The sequence below is a fragment of the Ictidomys tridecemlineatus genome, chromosome 2 (genome assembly GCF_052094955.1).
Source record: "Ictidomys tridecemlineatus isolate mIctTri1 chromosome 2, mIctTri1.hap1, whole genome shotgun sequence".
NCBI lineage: Eukaryota > Metazoa > Chordata > Mammalia > Rodentia > Sciuridae > Ictidomys > Ictidomys tridecemlineatus.
Window position 1 is genome coordinate 140,862,526 of NC_135478.1, and position 20,784 is coordinate 140,883,309.

The 20,784-nt window shown below is 33.5% G+C and overlaps 1 protein-coding gene across 1 annotated transcript in view; it reads left to right on the forward strand.

The window, feature by feature from the left end:
- Tbx20 (T-box transcription factor 20) overlaps nucleotides 1-20,784 on the forward strand; it is a 51,596-nt gene that overhangs the window by 25,595 nt on the left and 5,217 nt on the right. Inside the window, exon 7 of the mRNA XM_005319191.5 lies at nucleotides 19,876-19,988. Coding sequence (XP_005319248.1) covers nucleotides 19,876-19,988 — 113 coding nt within the window. The remainder of the gene's footprint in view (nucleotides 1-19,875; nucleotides 19,989-20,784) is intronic.

Sequence of the window (20,784 nt, forward strand, 5' to 3'; positions counted from 1 at the left end):
GTCATGCTGCACAAACTATTTTAACTCTCTATTTACCTAATAATCTATACCTATGACACACTTTTTAATGGCTGCCTATGTTTTCATTATGTACCATTATTTATTTGACTAATCCAATGTGTTGGCTACTTAAGTTCCTTATTTTTTTTGCCATTACAAGTATGTCAGGAGGAAAATGATTTTTTTAAATACATATTCTTAATTATGACTCACATAATTTTTGTGGGTAGGACAAATACCCACAAGTAAAAATGCTGGGTCATGGCTTATACTTTCTTTTCTTTTTATTGTAGAGCTATTTTTAATGTTAAAAATTGGGGAGTAAGAACCTAAATGTTCAATAGCATAATAGTGGTTTTTAATGAACTTTATAATCATGGAAATTTTAAAAATAGTGGTAAAATATACATAAAAAACAAAATTTACCATTTAACAGTTTTTAACTGTGCCATTCCATGACATTAATTATGTTCATGATGTTAGGCTGCCGTCACCTCTGTCCATTTCCAGAATGTTTTTACCATTTCATCCTAATAGACACTCTGTACCCATTAAAATAACTCCCTATTCGTTTTACCTCCAACACTTAGTAATTTCCACTCCACTTTCTGTCTCTGTGAATTTGCCTGGGGTAGGTACCTCATCTAAGTGGAAAGATACACACGTTTTCAATCAATTCAAGCTTCCTTTCAGAAAGACTGTATTACCTGCCCACTACCCTGCACTCTTGTCAAACATGATCATCATCTTTTAATCTTTGCCAGTATGATAGGTGAAAATTTGTGTTTTCTTTTGGAAATTGGCCCATTTATTTCTTGAGCTCAGTTTTTTTCCTTTTTGATTGCTCACCTTCTTCTCTTATTTATCTGTATAAGGTATTTATGTATCAAGAGTGTACATATTTATTGTTCCTATATGTAGGAATCATTTTACCAGTTTGAAAAGTTATGTTTTTGAGAAATAAAAGATTTTATTACAAAATTTATCATTCTCTTTATGATTTTTGCCCTAGGAAGACTTTCTTCACTCCAAAATTACATGAATATTCAACTATAGATTTTCTATCACTTTATTCTTTTTTAATTTTCCACTTAAATCTTTAATTCATGTGTTATTTATTTTGGTATAAGATATAAAATAGACATATTACCTGATTTATTTTTTAACAAGTAGCCCTAATATCATATATTTACTAATATATTTATTTCCTACTTATTTATAATTCTCCCTTCATGAATTCCAGATTCTTATCTGTATTTTTTAGTTTATTTATTAAAATGGCATTATTACACTGTTATAATTTTCATAAATTGACAGCAGTTGATGATACCTAAATATCTGAGATTTCAAATCTGTTCTTTTTACTTGTCATTTTTTAGATCTTCTTTATCTTCTTTATGTTTATGCTTCTAGTATTTAGAATCATTTTGTTAAGTCCTCTAAAAAATCTTGGAACTTTAATTGACTTAGATATTGAGACTTCCATTTTAGAAGTATGTCATATATTTGTTCTTCCATTGTAATCTCCTCCTATGTTCTAAGAAGTTTTGGCATTGTCAAGTTTGTAAGTCTTGTATGAGTTTTCCTAGGCACATACTTGTCCAATACAATAGCTATTGGCCACAGGTAGCTGGTGAGTACTTAAAATAATCCTTATTGAGATGTGCTTTAGATATAAAACATAAACAAAAAAACTATGGCCCAAGGGAACAATCCTCTTTCCCCCCATTCAAAAAAATAATAATAATAAAATAAAATAAAACAAATCTGGACTGGATTTTTAAGACTCAGTATAAAAATAAGAATGAAAAGTTCTCATGAACAGTTTTAAAATACTGATTAGATACTGAAGGATATCTTGATTTGGTTAAATAAAATATGTTTTTTATGTTTAATGTGGAAACTAGACTATTTCAGAATTAGTTATGTGGCTCACATTACATTTCTATTGCAAAATACTAGAGTTTTCGTAGGGGCACAGGTTGCTTTTGTAAATAAAATTTTAAATTAGAAATCTGCCTAATCTAATCTATAAAAACTATTACTTTCCCTGTCTTTAGCATTCTTCCATTTACAGAACAAAAAATTAGTTTTAATAAATTTCCATTTTAGTCTGTTTTTCAGATTCCTGTGTCATTTGGAAAAACAATGATTTTTCTCTGTTCTAATAGTTACACATTATCTTTTTCTTATGACAGTGACTAAAATTTCCAAGATAGTACAGAAAAATAAAAATAATTGGTATTTTTTCTTTTTTTTTTTTTTGATTTATCTAATAATGCTTGTGGTGTAGATAGTTTTTGATGACTTTCAGTTTCAGATGATATAAATGCAGTACCCATCTATGCCTGAATTAAGAATCTTTTGCTAACTTAATTTCAATTTAATTTATATTTAATGCTTTTTAACATCTATTGAGTTGATCTTAGTTATTTTTCTATTTTCACATAACAATTTGATTAACTCTAGTCATATTGTCTAAAGTTGAACCATCCTTGTATTCCTGCAATAAATCCTACCTGAATTCTATGTTATTCTTGTAATATATTGCTAAATTGAATTTACATTTTTTTAAATATTTATTTTTTAGTTGTAGTTGGACACAATACCTTTATTTCACTTATTTATTTTTATGTGGTGCTGAGGATCGAACCCAGGGTCTCACACGTGTGAGGCGAGTGCTCTACCACTAAGCCACAACCCCATCCCATTTTTTAAGGACTTTTGTTATCAATCTTCATAACAAAGATATAACTTTGTTTTTCCTTCTATCAGTTTTGGGTGTCAGATTTATGCTAGTTTGTTCATATGAAATGAAATATTTTCTTTTTAATTTTTTTTTGGATTAGTTTAAATAGCAAAGAAGTAATCATTTACCTGAAGAGTTTATCGATCTGGTCCATAATCCATCTGGGTGCAGTATTATTTGGAGGGAATACTTCTCTAATAGTGTTCTCAGTTTGTTCCAAATTCACAAGTATAAATTGACTTCTGTCCCATTTAGTGATGTTTGCCTCAAATTCTACTTTGTCTAATTTACATTTCTACCCTTCAAAAATTTTTGCTCTGTTTGCCTGTTGATTTTTTAAAAAATGTTCCCCTCTTGTATCAGCATAGAAATATCCTGACATTACTTTCATTAAGACATAAACAACCCTCTCTTGATTCATTTGCCTTTCTCAGTTTTCTGCTCCTTCTTAGAGTAAAGCTTCTTAGGAAGTTGTATTTCCTTCTCCAATCCCTTGCTTTCCTTTCTGCTGCTCTGCCTTTTAGATTTGCACTGCCAGTATCCCCCAGCCCATCTTTTCCAGGTCACCAGCGAACTTACCATTGCCCAAACCAGTGACCAGGCCCATTCCAGTCTTCATCCTACCTGCCTGTCAGCAGCAGCATTGAGAACAGTTATTGATTCCCTCCCTGTTCCCTCCCTTGGCTCCCAAGACCTCTCTTCACTCTTTTGGCCAAGACTCCTCACTCTTCTGGGTTTTGGGATTTTTTTGGGGGGTGGGTACCAGGGATTGAACTAAGGGGTACTCAACCACTGAGTCACATCCCCAGTCCTATTTTGTATTTTATTTAGAGACAGGGTCTCACTGAGTTGCTTAGTGCCTCACCATTGCTGAGGCTGGCTTTGAACTCAGGATCCTCCTGCCTCAGCCTACTGAGCTGCTGGGATTACAGGCATGTGCTTTACCACGCCTGGATAAAGCTTTATCCTTTTAATTATAATAACAACAGTAAGAGCAAACACTCCATATTTGCTATGTGTCAGGCAGTGAGTTATATACTTGGTGCATTTTATTTTAGTTACTCTTGAAAACAGTCACATAACAAGGAAACTATTATCGTCCCTATTTTACAGGTGATACACCTGAAGCTGAGAATTTAATACTTTGTCCACATTCACATGATTAGTACAGAAATCATGTGAACCCAATTAAGTTTGTTAGAAACCAAAGTCCTTTCTCTAATGTTCATTATATTTCTTTCAAATAATTATTAACATCCTTAAATTCTAAAAGAACCTTAAAATTCTAGAAGAAAGTAATATAAAGTTGGTACTTCTCTTTTTTTTTTTTGCCAAGAATGAATTTATTCATTTTTACGTTTTGTTTTCTTGTCTGACAAAATAGGAACTACACATACTACCTCTTTCTCAACCACTAATTTTTGTCTAAATAATCTTAAACTTAAAATACAGATTTTTATTCCCATATTTTTTATAGTCTTTCTCAGATTTTTCCTTAATGTTCATAGAAGGATTGCAACACATTAATTACAATCATTTTAAATTTAATGCAAGCCACTCATTTTGTTGCTTATTGCTCATTTCTTCTATACTTTCTTGAATCACTGCAATTGTATTGTGACTTTATTCTCAGTGTTGAGTAAACATAAAGTAATTGGCTGAGGAAGGTCATGTTGGACTTCCTCATGTGTTCTTGTTTTTTCTTTGCAGGAAACTTGCCTGTTTCCTGTCTGTACAAATTATTTCTAGAATGTTTTCTTTATCTTTGAAATTCATAAATTGTATCAATATCTGTCCTGTTGTAGGTTTTTTTTTCATTAGTGTTTAAAATTTATTTAAGCTTTCCCTTTAACAACTCAAGTTTTAATTGAGCTCAGGAAGATTTACTTCCTGTTTTTCTTTTTCTTTCTCCTCCTCTTCTTCCTTCTATTTCTCCTAGCTTCCAATTGATCTGCTCTACTCAGATCTTCTAAAACTCCTGTCATGGAACATATGTTGCATCTCCTGAATCTATTACCTATTTATATATTTAACTTTTTACTCTGAATTTTTGGAGAACTTCTTGTATCAGTTTTCCAATTTGTTTATTCTCTTTTTTTGTTTGCAGCATCCAATATTCTGATTACTATCTTTATGCGTTCCTACAAAATGCTGTTTTATTGTTTCCAGAAAATTTGTACAAGTTCAACATGTTTCCCTTTCATGGCTTCTAGTTCCTGTTTTCTTAACTCTCACTGAAAATTTGAAAAGTTAGATTTTTAAAACCATGTCTTCCTGTTTCTTGCAATAAATCTGTTTCAGGGGGAATAATTTATTTTGCTTTATCAAATAACTCTTCTCCTTTTGAATTGCTGAATGGTTTGTAATGTCCAATATTTTTTTCTGTAGTTGATCTATAGAATGCAATATCTGTTTAATATGAGAAACTAAGGTTAATTCTGAATGTTAGTGTGTGGTGCTATGTCAGATCTTCCAAATGCAGACTAAAGAAAGGGGAGTAAATTTACTGTCATTTTACCAATATGGAAACACAGTATTTCTGTGTAGACTAGAGAGCTGTTGCAGTTAGGGGGAAGCAGCCTCTGAAAAGGGAGCATTATCTTTGCAGTGCTATCTACCTTGGCTGCTAGAAACCAGTCAAGTGACCCATGCCTCCTCCAGAGCTGTTCACAGTCATGGCTTCACACTCTTGGGTGAACCAAATGCATTGTGAGCTAATTCTGTCCCTCTGGACTCCAGAAGTATGAGAATCTGCTCCCTATCAAGTACACAAAGATTTGCCTTCATCTTAACATCCATTGCTCCAAAGCTCAGAAGCCTTCTCATTTACTTCCCTCAGATATTTTTCTTCTTTGCACATGGACAGATGGCAAGCTGGTGAATACCTCCCTCATTCCTCTCCTGTTTGTGGGTGAAATAGCTAATGACGAGTTTGGCACCATACCTCATTTTGGGGTTTCTCTTGTTTTCTTGGTCATATCAGTGGAGCAGGAAATTAAATATATGTTTATATCACCCCATTGGTTTGGAATTCATACTGAGAATCTCTGTAAAAGTGATTTTAAAAACCCCTTACATTGAATAAAACTTTCAAAACATGAAATTTGGACAAAAGCTCAGTGGGCTTTTTTTTTTTCCCCTCAGAATTCACTGTTGGTTTAGATGAGGAAGGAGACTTTAAGAAATCAAGTTGAAAATCTAATTTCTAGGAATTTATAGAATTTTTATCTACATCAAGGCAGTGAGTTGCAAGCATGTTGGCAGATTTGCTGAAGAGGTACCCAGTTTGCAGATAATTTATGGGTCTTTCATAATGACTTACAGTGCCAGAAATTATTGTGTAGTCCCATCATAGATCTAGGCCAGTTTGTATTTTCTGATGCAGAAGATTTTCCTTAGGAGTACTATATGGTTAGCAGAGCCTACATCTAATCAGTTAAACAACCTTGAGCAAGAGATGGCTAATGATAGCACACAAGCTAAGAATGGCTTCTCACATTTTTAAATGGCTGAAAAACTTTTAAAGTAATATGTCCTGACATGCAAAAATAATAGGAGAGTAAATACTTTTGTCTATTAATAAAGTTGCATTGGAACATAGTCAATATAGTTTATATTTTGAATGTGTTTGCCATCCTGCTGTAAGAGTTGAGTATGTGTGACAGAGACCATATGGCTTGCAAAGCTTAACGTATTTACTGTCTGGCTCATAACAGAAAAAGTTTGCTGATGTATCTTTGCTTAGATCTTAAGGGGCTATGAAATATTGGCAGCAAGGAAACCTACTATAAAATTTTACCTCTTTAGGGTGATTTTTCCTCTTTTTTCTGTAACTAAAATGAAGAATCCTAACCTCATTGTGAGACCCACATGGTGACACTACTTTGACAAAGCTGGAGATATCTGATCTCTGCTAATACATGTCCTGCTTGTCCCTAAAGAGGTTGTGGAGATGTGTTATTAGGGTTGTTTTCGCACTGGTAGTTTAAGCCAGAAGAAAGATGACAGAGTGGGAAAACGTATTAGCTTAGAGATGCACACTTTTCAATGATTCCCTAGAGATCTTAGTTATCTGTGTAACTTTTGTCCATCTTCTAAACTTGTGCCTTAGTTATTGTGAGTAACTGAAAACCAGGTTATGCTGTGGTTTGAAGGCTGTAAGTTGAGGCTTGGTCTCCATGGGGTGGTGGGGATGGCAACTTTATGAGATGATTAGATCACCAGAGATGAGCACTTTACTTAAGGGAGTGAGTCCTTACTCTAGAGGGACTAGACTGCTCACTTTGAGAATGTCTTTTTCATCTTGCTTGCTTGCCTTCTCTCTATCCATGTGACCTCTCTCTCCTTTGCACACACCATCATCATTGTCACACATGCTGTTACATGATGCTATCCACCATGTTATGACACAGCACCAGGTTCTTGACAGATGGGGTCAACACCCAATCTTGGACTTTTCAGCCTCCAAAACCGCAAGTTAAGTAAATCTCTTTTCTTTATAAAGTACTCCATCGCATATATTTTGGGGATGGTAGTACAAAACAGACTAAGGTTGTAATTTTTTTCTCTTTCAGAGTACTAGAACCTTGCAGTCTTTAGACAATTAGTATTAAAGGAGTTAGGGAAAAATAAAAAATAAAGTAGAAGTTAGTAGGTGTTAAAAAGATTACTAGAATATCAGCTTGTTAAAGGATTGGAAAATACCTTCTTTTTCCTTTGCTTTTATTGTCTCTGCAAATGGTAGGGTTTTCAGGGGGCATTATTGGGGCATTATTTCAGGGCCTCTATTTCTTTTACCCACAGACTTTCTGAAACAACAGAAAGAGGGTAGAAGTAATTCTCTGAATATCACTTTTTCTCTTCTTTGTACTTTCTTAGAAAGAGGGGTCCTTTGAAGACACCTTGAGACTTTGCCTACACTAAATTATAGGGAGCTTCCCAGTGGAAACCTTTTTACATTGTCAAAAGCTCTGCTGATGACTTTATGGGTGGAGAGGAGGAAATTCACAGTGAAATGAAGGATGAGGATTATGTAGATTTCCCTTCTCTCATCCAGTACTCCTCTGGCAATTGAGCCAGCTCAGTGGACTGGGAGATCTGAATGGGCTCCATAGTCTGTCTGTCCTATAGTAGAGGCATTTCTTAAAATCCTCCTCTGCCTTGGAATTCTGGACATATTAGTCACTTTTCTTAGAGTTTGATCCAGAATGAGACTTTCTGCAGTACAGTTTTGTGCACCTAGTTCCTCTCTCCTCTGTGTAGGATGTCTGCTTGTCTGGGCTTTCTTCCAAGCCTTCTGTCTAGCTCAGAAAAGAGAGAACTCTGCCACTGTCATGAACCAATTAGTTCAACCTGATGGTTTGTTACTCAGGTAGCGAACAAAATAAGTTCTCATTATCACTCTTAAAGAAAATCAGATAGATTTGGGACAAGGAGAAGATTATTTATGTTAATTTTTGGAGGAGGGGAAACAATACTGGCTCAGAATAATATCTATTAAGCTTAAGCCTAGTGAATAACAAAATTATTATGGCTCATAAATTAGCTAATTCCCTTAATCTTTCATAAATACAACTATATTTGGGTATTATGGAGACTTTTACAAAGTAGATCATGAAATCTCTGTAATAAAGTAGAAGTGAAATGTCATTTGCATTTGTTATTTAAATGTCATTTTATGTAAATATACATAAAAATCCATCAAACAAGCCTGAATAAAGGGAAACACTACAGAAGAAGCAAGCTACTTGAAAGAAATATTAAAGACAGGAAATGGCAAAAGTTAATGTCAATTTTTTCTGTACCTTAGACTGTACCCCTTCTCCTGCTGACCTGCAGTGCTCTCCTGGGACCTACACTCTGTTATAAGGAGCCATGGAGCAGATTAGGGCTTCTGAGATGGGGAGAATAGAGGACATCTATGTCACCTCTGCTTAGAGGGAGGGAACCCAGCAGCATACTGTTACTTGGATGTGTCTTAGTAACTAAGGCTGCTTTAACAAAAGACATAAGTTGTGTGGATTACAAGTAACTAACATCTGTTTCTCATGGTTCTAGAGGCTGGGAAGTCCAAGATCAAGGTGCTGGCAAATTTGTTGTCTGATTCATCTCCCTCTCTGCTTTATAGATGGTGCCTTCTTGGTGGAAGCCAAACAAGCTCCTTCAGGTGTCTTTTATAAGGGTACCAGTCCTCATACATGAGGGCTCCACTCTCATGACCTAGTCCTTTCAGCATCCACCTCTTAATATTATTATCACATTGGGGATTAGATTTCAGATTCAAACTTTGATGGGACATAGACATCAAGACCATAGTAGATATTAGAACCAAGAGACAAAAATAAAGGAGTTTAAAATTGAATTTTATCTCTGTGACTACTGAATAGCATATTATAATATTCTAATCTTGTTGAAATGAAAATAGCTTTTTTTTCTTAATTATTGGTGTGTGATTTACTTTTTCTTAAATACGGATTAAAAAGTAAGAAATTAGTTTTCAACTTTATTATGTGTACAAAGGTATGCCCTGGTGTTTTGCTTTTAAATTTTCAGAAAAGAACTTAATAGGAAGTATTTATTTTGACATTAGAATTAAATTTAGTAGTTTATCATTTTATCCCTGTCAGTATACCAATTGTGGCAACTAGGGTCTAGACAGAAAGTGATTTGCCTACAGTCAGCCACACAAATAGTAGATTTGGGGTTAGCACTCAAGTTTCTTTTCAACTAACACTTGAATTTTCCAAACTAACTACTTTAAACTTTTTTGCTTTTGTTTATATGTAATCATGTGTTACTTAACAACAGGGATATCCTCTGAGAATTGCATCATTACACAATTGCGCAGTTGTATGAACATCATAGAGTATACTAATACAAACCTAGATAGTGTGGCCTACTGCAGACCTGGGCTGTAAGATACAACCATCCTGGTCTATGTGTTCTGTCATTGACTTAAATGTCATTACATGGTACATGGCTCTATTTATAGCTTCATAAACAATATGCCATAATGAACCTACAAGATCATCTAGTCCATCTGCCATTCCCCTCCACATCCACTTTTATGGAAGAAATCAAAGCCCAGATATATATAAGGAATCTGGTTATTTAGCTTCTTGGGAAAGAAAAAGTCTCCAATGAAAATAGACTTGGTATAAAAGTCTACATGCACAAAATAAAAGCAGTTTTGCTTGGCAACTATATTAAATTTTGCTCTTTAATAAAATCTATTCATTTAATAAAATTTAAATAGTCTGCTAAGAAAACAACAAATGAGAAGGGATGGACTTTAACAAAGTTAATTTCTTTTTTCAAATTATTGGACAAATCACCACAAAATTCCTTTAACTAGCAAAATGTTTTTCTGCATTAAGAGGTTACTCATTTATCTACAACTTTTAAGAGGAAACATTTGTTTTACAAAACTGCAAGTCTAAATCACTTCAAAAAAATTCCCTTTTTTCCCCTTCCTAGAGACTAGCATAAGTAGCAATCCTTCATGGTTGACTTATGGTTGTGAATTATCCTGTTTTGTTCTTGCTGGTGTCTTTCCATCTGAATGTAAAGGATGTCTGTTCTCTACTTCACAATTTAGTGAAGTTTATTTATAGGCTGAGTAATCTGGACTTTGCATGAAAGCTTTCTTCTAGTTGTCACAGCCCTAAGACTTACAAAACTAGATTTTTGTTTTTTTCACTGAAAAATTATTTAAGTTACTAATTATAATATAAAACTAGAAATGTATATTACTATGAAAAGGAAAAAATCAATAGGATTTAGTCAAATAAAAATAAAGTCTAAAAGCTTTTTAAAAGATTAAGTATTTTGTTTTCCATAATTGATTGCTTAATATACTTCAATTCTCAAATTAAAATTAATGATTTATAATACATCTCAAATTGTATTACCTAAAAATTTTCATTTATCAAGTATTTTGTGGAAGCTACAATATTGATGTATTATAATTTATAATATACCTGCATAAATCTTTAGCAAAATATTGTGACAAGGAGCTATTTATAAAGACTCAATGAGACATGATATAAACTTGAACAAGTTGATGAGCAACAACTTTAAATATTTTGTTTTTGAAAAGTTAGGTTTGTTTTTAATGGATTTAACATTTTCTCCTTGAACACAGTTTTTGCCAGGTCTGTATTTAGAAGAGGAAATTAAAGTTTAAATGAAAATAACATTTAAGTATATATAATCAGAAAGAATATATATATATAAAATTTGGTGGGAAGGAAGGTTTAAATGAAGCATAGAAAGTTGTAGGGCTTGGTAGTGTCAATTTCAGCTAAAATGAATGATTGTGTAATCAGCTTTTGGAACACAGGATCTTGATACTCATTATTAATAAAGAAAATTTAATTTTATTATCTATAAACATTTACTGAGCTATGCTAGATAATAATTAAGCTGTATATGTGCATGAATTCACTTAACCATAACTTTTAAGAGAGAGATCATATTAAAATCCTCATTTTACAGAGAGAAAATGGAGACATGGGAAAGTGAAGTAATTTGCCCTTAAGCACACAGCTGACAAGTGGCAGAATAAAGACAGTTAAGCAGCTCCAGCAAGCACACTCTTAAATCATTTATTAGGGCAGTGATTTTCTTAGTGTGGCCTCCATGCTAGTGGCATCAATGTCACTTGGAAACATGTTAGATTCACCCCCCAGACATAGTCTGAAGCTCTAGGGTAGGGCTGGACAGTTTATGGAACCTCCTAGGTGATTCTGATGCACACCATGTCTGAGAACCCCTGCTTAGACAAAAGAAGCATTTTTTTTTTTCTGATCTGGGACCAGTAGTCCAATAGTGAAGACAGTCAATGCAAGCACATAATTGCTATTAATCTAGTAAGTGCAGTAAAAGAGGAATTTATTTGGAACAGTGGTGATGAAGAGAATGTGAGGGGAAAGGGAAGGCTTTGCTTTTTGAGCATTGAGACATTTCAGAGATAGAGGAAGGGCAGCCAGTTCTAATATTGGTAGAACACTGGAGAGTTTGAACAAATAGTTCAAATGACTTGAAGTAGTTCTGAACATTTTGGTAGGAGCTATGAAAATCATTGTCACCATCCTCTATTTTGTCCATGTTTGGCTCTGATTGTGTCTCTGACATGCATATTATTCCTGAAATTGATGGTCACAAAGTAGTCAGAAAAATTCTTTTGAAGATCACCCAAGAGAATGATGCACTTTTTTGCCTAGAAGATAATTTAGCAATAGATGCTAAAAAGGCTAACCTTCCATAACGGTATCCATTTTATTTACCTTTTAAATCCAAAGGTAAATCTACTAAAACTCAAATCTCTTGCACTAGCATATAACAGAATTGAGCATGACAAGATACTGTCATAGCTCAAAAGACCTAAGTCACTTAACCTATTAGGTGAGTCATCCCTCATTTTTGAGGATACAGCATTTTAGAAATCCTTGTGATAGGCTTCCAGGGTACGTAAATTCTTTGCACTTTTCATTCTGCTGCAAATAGGGATTAGACATAAAGTAAACAACATGGGCTGACTACTTTTTGTAACATCTTCAGAAGAGATGGCTCTGATATGCACCACTGTGTTCAATCACTTAAAAGGCAATAATTCAATTATGCTATTCTTTATATAAGAACTGCCATTGCTTTCAGTTCACTTCCAGGCCTGACACAAGTAAATCACTTCGATAAAATCCCTTTTTTTCCCTTCCTAGAGACAAGCATAAGTAATGATACCAATGATCTAGCAAGGACAAAATGAATATAATGTATTTTTTATAGAAAGGCAGAATGTTTCTCAAGGCAGTGATTCATTGTGTTATTTAGAAAATGAGTTTTCTTTTGAGTGTATGTGAAAGATGTTTAAATGCTCTTATATGAAAAAGCACTTTTGGAGAGGCAAATACTGTAATTCTATTTAGAATTTCAATGCTTGAATGTAGCATTTTGTATACGGAAATTACAGAAAGAGGAATACATCTTAGAAATATACTATCAATAATTTAGGCCCTTTGATGGCCATTCCTTTATAACTATACCAAAGAAAATATTTCTAGGATATTGAAACAAATTTTGCTTGTACTGAAACAATCACCTAATTCTTATCTAATTTTATTTTAAATATTAAAAATAGAACACATGGCCCAGACTCAAAAAGATACCAACTTGAGTATTTGTTATAATTTTAATTTTATTATGAGTTGTATAGGTCATTTGACTTTCTTCTTAAGGATACAGGTTATCCAAAATGACAGTCACTTTCTAATATTATAGTAAATTAAATTCTTGAGTAAGTGATGTTAACTGTTAAAGCTTCTAGTTTCAAAATTCAGCATATAATGATTGAAATATTTGGCAGTTAGCAGATTAATTAGGACCTATGTCATGCCAAATTGTCATTTTCATTATTTTTTTTATTAACGTGGATTGTACATGTTAATGTGGTTCGGTGTGATACTTCAACACAGGTACTCAGTGTATACTTATCATATCTAGCCTCCCTTATCTACTCTCTTGTCCTCACATCCCAATCTGTAGTAATCACTATTCTGTATTCAAATCAACTTTTAAAAAATATTTCCACATATGAGAGAGAGCTTATTTCACTTAACATAATGTCCTCCAGTTATGTCCATTTTCTTGCAAATAGCAAGATTTCTTTTTTATAGCAGAATAATTTTACTCTGTGTGTGTGTGTGTGTGTGTGTGTGTGTGTGTGTGTGTAATTTTCTTTAGCCATTCATCTGTTGATGGGGATGTACAGTGATTCCATATTTTAGCCGCACAATGAACACAGGCATGTATCTTTTTTTAAAATATTTTTTTTAGTTGTAGATGGACACAATACCTTTATTTTGTTTATTTATTTTTATGTGGTGCTGAGGATTGAACTCATGGCCTCACACTTACTCATGCAAGTGCTCCACCACTGAGCCACAACCCCTGAAGGGTTCTTTTCAGCATGCTGATTTCATTTTCTTTGGATATACACTCAGAAATGGAATAGCTTGATCATCAGTTACCATGATGAAGTTTTTATTTCAACAAGTCTGCTCAAAGAATTTCAAAAAAATAGATTATATTTGTAATCAAGTGAAAAAGAATCACTAAAGCTTTCATTTCCTCATGAAAATATTAATATGATAGATATAATTTTGTAGTAGAATTGTAAAAATCATTCTAGAAAATTTCTCTGCTCACTTTAACATTAAATCATGGGAAAATGATTTAATGTTAATAAATCATTAGATAAGGGATCACATTATTATGAAAAGGATTATTCAGAAAGGTAGAAATGGAGAAAATAATCTAGAGAATAAAATATTTTTGTCTGTTTTAGATATATTTTTCTAGGGCTCTAACATCTTCTGCGTATCTTCTATGTGTCAGATACTTTTTTAAGTAATTCAAATTCAGTATTATTTAATGCTGACACTAACAGTTATTATCATTATTCTCTGATTTCCTATTTATATTTTTCCTAGCACTATGATTTAATTTACTGTGCTTTTCTTCCCCACCCCCACGATTTTCCTCCCTTAGTAGGCAGGGAAGTTTAAGTGCTTTGTTTACTGCTATCTCTGCAATTTCTAAAATAATGCATGTTCATAGCAGCAACTCATCATATACATATCTATATGTGTGGATGTATCATATATTCATTTGTTTATTCACTATTCATTCATTTTATTTATATATAAGCATCTGAAAAGATTGCAGGAAACAACCAATGCCTAATGTTCACACAGGAATGGGAAAAGTGCCTAATCCAACTAGTTGGAATGGAAAATTTTTGATTTTACATGGCATTTGGTAGAGTGCTTAGGAGGGTTTTGCTTCAGAAGTGAGGAAAGGTTAGCTCTCAGCTGAACGGGGGTCCAGTCCTATATCACATATTTTGAAAGCAAGCCAAACCCAAAATTTTACTTCCAAATAATTTACTCATATCCCAGAAGAAAGTTCTGTAATAAGAAGAATAAAGATAAAGATGAGAACAGGTTTATTGTTAGAAACAAAGTGAGGAGACAGTGAAGGAATATTTTTAAAGAACAGAAAGAAAAGGTCTGTCAACCTAGAGTTCTATACCCAGAAAAAAAATGTCTTTCAAAAAACAAAAGCAAAATAAAGACTTTTCTTCAGACATACAAAAGCGAAAACAAACTGCACTACAGATGTGTTCAGTGAAGTTCTTCAGGTGAAAGGGGATTATACTAGATGTTAGTCTGGGTTTACACAAAAAAATGAAGAGCAGGAGGAATGATAACTACTTGGATAAGGAGATCAAATATTTTCATACTATTTAAATTTTTTAAAACAATAATTAACTATTTAAACAAATATAATAATGCATAGTGGGATTTATGTAAATCAAAATGTTTGACAGGAATGGCACAAAGGTTGGAAAGGAGAAATGAAAATATATTATTGTGATTTTTTGGGGGTGGGACATTGCTGGGGATTGGTAAGTTGCTTTTTTTGGGGTGGAGGCATATACCAGGGATTGAACTCAGGGGAACTCAGCCACTGAGGCACATTCCCAGCCCTATTTTGTATTTTATTTAGAGATAAGGTCTCACTGGCACCTTGATGTTGCTGAGGCTAGCTTTGAACTCATGATCCTCCTGCCTCAGCCTCCCAAACCATTGGAATTACAGGCGTGTACCATTGCACAAGGCAGTGAGATTCTTATACCATACTTGAAAACATAATAATTAACTTGAAGATAAATTATGACAAATTAAAGATATTTACTACAAATGTGAAGGCATCTACTATCAAAACATAAGAAAGTTGTAACTAATAAACCAATGAAGGAAACAAAATGGAATCATAAAAATTTAACCATAAAGAATGAAAAATAAAGGAAAAAGACAATAAGGAACAGATGTACAAATAGGAAACATATAGGAAGCTAATATATTTCAGTGTAACCACATAAAAATCACTTTAAATATAAATTCACTAAATACTTCAATTTTTGTTTGAATTAAAAAGTGAGCCCAAACTTATGTTGCCTACAAGGAACATACTTTACATATAAAGACATAAACTGAAAGTAAAGCAATAGAAAAAAATGATCTAAATGTTAGCACTAATCAAAGTAGATTTCAGAGAAAAGAATGTTATTAGAGACAACGTAGATCATTTCATACTAATTAAAAGGCTCTACTCCTCAGGAGGACATGCAATCTTAGGTGTTATGTACCTAATAATAAATCTTCATGTTTGGCAGAACTATAAGGACAAAGAGACAAATATACAGTCATCCTTAAAAATTTCAATATTCCTCTCTCAAAATAATCAGGTAGACCAAGTAGATATAAAATGAGTAATGAACAATATTTGAATATCAACCAAATTGACCCCATTTACATTAGAAAACACTCCTTCCAGCATCAGCTAAATATATCTTCTTTGCAAATTTTCCATGATAGACCATACTCTATGCCACAAGTCTCAATATATTTAAATGCATGTAACTTTTACAAAATATGTTCTCTGACCACAACAGACATGAATTATATCAGAAATCAATGACAGGAAGACATCTGGAGAGTCTATACATATTTGGAAACTAAATAGCTAACTAAATCTGTTATTTATATAACAGATTATATAATTATGTTAAACTAAAACTGTTATTTATATAGAAAATGAAAACAACCCATAGGGAGGGCAAGAAAAATATCAAAAAGGAAATAAGAAAATAATTTGAACTGAAGGAAGATGAAAATATGATATATAGAAACTTGTGGGATGCTGCTAAAAAGTATTTAGGGAAAATTTTTATCTTCTTTAGTATTGAAGGAATATCTCAAATCCATTACCTCATCTTTCATCTCAAGAAACTAAACAAAAAGAGCACATGAGATCCAAGTTCAGGGGAAGAAAGTAAATATTAGAGTCGAAATCAATGGAATAGAAAACAGGAGAACAACAAAGAGCATCATTGGAACCAAATGAAGAGATTAATAAAATTGACAATTCTTTCAGCCATACTGACCCAAAAAAAGTGGGGGGTGGAAAACACAAATTACCATTATCAATGAGAGAAGTAATATCACCATAGATTCTTCAAATATTAAACAGAATGATAATAAAATAATATATTCTATAATATATTATAAACACTTCTTATAATTTCCACAATTTAAATAAAATGCACAATCTTTTTGAAGGCACAAACTACTAAATATTATTTAAGAAGAAGTAGACAATCTGATGGCTGTGAATTTGTAGTTAAAAAACATTTCATAAAAAAAAAATTGCAGGTGCAATGACTTTACTGGTAAATTGCACCAAACATTTAAGGAAGAAATAATAACAATTTTACATAAGCTATTCTAGAAAATTGAAGAAAAGGGAATATTTTAAAACTAATTATGTGAGACCAGTGTAATAACCTTAATGCTAAAACTAAAGAAAGATATCACAAAATGGAAAACTATAGCCCAATATCCTTTATAAATATTATGGAAAAATTCTAAACAGAATTCTAGGCAATTGAGTTCAACAAAAAGATAATATATCAGGACTGACTAGGGGTTAGTTCAGGAATGTTGGGTTAGTTTAACATAGGAAGTCCAACCAATATATAATTGACCATATTAACAACCTAAAAAAGAAAAAGCATTTGATCATTTCAGTAGACATACGAAAACATTTAAGAAAATTCAACATCTTCCTGGTAAAAATTTATTAAACTAGGGAACCTTTTCAGTCTGATACAGGCATATACAAAACATTGAGGGCTAATATTATAACTAGTGGTCAAAGACTAAATGATCTTGTTCAAAATAAGGAAAAATCATGGATGTCTACTCTTACCACTGTGAGTTCAAATTTGTATGGGCACTTTTAGCTATTGCAATAAGCCAGGAAAATTAAATAAAATCCATCATGATTGGAAAATAAACAATCAAAATTATCTCTGTTCACACAGAATTTTTTTATCTGTTATTTATATAGAAAATGAAAACCTATAAAAAAGCTACTTGAGTAAATCGGTGTGTTTAGTAAGGTCACAGGATACAGGATCAACATGCAAAAAAATAACATACCTATTATCAGTGAACAATTAGAAATCAAAATAAAAAGCAATATTTACTAAAATATGTTTAGAGATAAATCTGGCAACAGACATGCAAGACATATTTAAAACTACAAAACACTGCCGCCTGTGTCGGGTAGCACACGCCTGTAATCCCAGTGGCTTGGGAGGCATCAGTGTCGCAGTCCGGCTGCAGCAAAATAACCTGGGAGTGACGAGGAACTTGTGTAGATCGATACAGCAGGAGTGGGAGCCGTTTATTGTAGGACAGGAGGGGTATATATACAATCCACACAGCTTATCTAATTAACATAAACTAGATGCAGCAGTCAACCAATAAGGAATCTCCACACTTAATGGCTCGCTGGCATTACTTCACAAACCACTCCCCCTGGCAAAATGCCAGGCGCCATCTTGACTTGTTTATAGACCCTAACACATCAGCAGGAGGATTGTAAATTCAAAGCTGGCATCAACAACTTATCGAGGTCCTAAGCAATTTGGTGAGACCTTGTCTTTAAATAAAATACAAAAAAAGGGTTTCAATGTGGCTCAGTGGTTAAATGCCTCTGGGTTCAATCTCTGATACCAAAACAAAACAAAACAAAGCAAAAACCAAAGCACTGCTGAGAGAAACTAAAGAAGACTTAAATAAAAGAAAGGACATATTGGTGCATGGGTTGAAAGACTTAATATGTCAGTTCTTCAAAAATTGTTCTACAGATTTAACACAATTCTGATCTAAATCCCAGTAGGCTTTTTAAAAGAAATGAATAAAGTGTAATACTGAAATTCACATTATAATACAAAGGGAATAGAATAACAAAAACAACTTTGAAAAAAATACTAGCTAATTTCAAGACTTTATTTGAGCTACAGTAATCAGGACAGTGTGGTTTTGCTATCAAGATCACGCACAGATCAAAAGAACAGAATGGAGGATTGAGAAGTAGACTCATCCCCTATTCTAGCTAAGAAGACTACCTTTTTCATCTGTGCACATACATGAGCTTTCTAGAACACCAAATGCACTATGAATTAGATAGTATTTTTCCCACAGGTAAAGTATGTATATCTATGTGAAATCATAAGGTTACATTTTGAAAAGTTAGTATGACATTTATTCATTTTTCTTATTCCTCCAATATGAAATTTACTACCAACATAAAATTTTAAATCCTCTTTTGGTCATTTGGTGGTTAATTTAGTGTTGATCATTAGTTCACAGATATACCTAAAATATATGCTGTGCAAGCTTATGTGCTATTAGTATTCATTTTTGGCAAAGAACTTAACTTGGCTAAAATCTTGATAGATTTTTTTTTTTGAATAGCAGCAGATCAATTGCCCAGTACCAAAAATAATTTTTGTTTTTAAAGTTAACCTCATTCTTTGATTCACAGACTGCGGTGCAAGAGGAAGATAATCTACAAAGACAATGTACCAGTTTTTCTAGGGGCTTACTGCCATTGATGTCTCCTTCACAGTTTTTTCTATAATTTTCAGTCTTAAAGCAATAAGGATCTCAGAGTGTGCATTACCCAAACTATCCATATTGTCAGGTACTATCATCAATTGTTTGATCTGTTAGTGAACAATAAGTCTTTTTTATGATCAATTATTTTGGATTTTTTGGCAACATTTTGTCAGATGTTGAATCAGTGCCGTTTGGATCATTTGAGTATTTTGTATTCATTGTCAGTGAAATCATTAGAAAATGCTCCACAGATTCTCTTCGGTCACAAAATTTTTCACATCATTAACTTCCATATTCCTGTAGTCAGGTAATCATGGTTCCTTGTTCACCTCTTTATCCTTCGTCTTATAGGGTTTCAAGAGATTGCTCTCATCCTACAGTTTTATGTGCTTGCATTTATGGACTTGAGTTGATGTCTGAGGAGTCACTCTACAACAGAATACATGAACACATTTCACATGTTGTTTCCCTGAAGTGGTTTCCTTTGGACTGAGAAAACAGATTTACTGACTAGTGAATTATCCTTAAGACCCCCTGGTATCTCTGAGTTCTTAACTTCGTAGTGAACTCATTACATATTACTTTGTAACCTAGGGAGAGTGTGGAGAGCCTGATCCAGAAGCATTCCTATGCCCGCTCACCCATCCGTACCTATGGAGGAGAAGAGGATGTCCTGGGGGATGAGACTCAGACAACCCAAAATCGAGGTAAGATAGCTTTGGGGGGTTGCGGAGCCATGGGAGCTAGAGTTCCTAAAGGAGAATGAAGGTAGGTACTTGATGAGACAGCCTGTCCCCAAGGGTACACAACTGTCAGGAAAGGATTTCAGGGCCTTCTCAGGAGGGGACACCCCTTACCATCTTATGATCTCCACATGTATTATTGTCCAAGTTCTAAGTGATGACACTGCCTAAAGTTACTGTTTTCTAGTAAAAGGACACTGAGCCTTTGACTTAGGGGTCAGGAGGTACTTGTCTGTAATTTAGTACCAAAGAGCTGTTGAACCTTGGGGGCAGTTTACTAGTCTTTCTGAACTTCAGCTATATAATCTGAAAATGAAGGAATATATCTGTTCTGCGTACATTAGGTATGTCTTATTAGGATCAAAGACAGAAGTGGAAAACACTTTTAAAAGAGGATTGTCCTGTGAAGGGTATCACGTAAAAGTGACGACCCCAGTGGTGAGAGGAAGAATAAGCCTAGTTTCCCTGTCTAGTTGCCTAGTTGCCCCTACACTTGGGGAAGGAAGTCCTGAGAAGAGGCCAAAGGTGCTCTATCCCGGGAACTGGAGCGTTTGTATGGGGAGGGAACCTCTGTCATTTTTTTTTGTCCAGAAGATATCATCAGAGAAAATATAGAATATTTCTTATTACTTAACCATGCAAACTGCTAATGCAGCCAGAAAATTTAATGTCAATTCTTGTTTAAACTTTTAGGTGCTGCAGTATAGGACAGTTTATTCTTTTAGATTCTCATAAGTGGCTTCGGAAGTTATATAGCTTT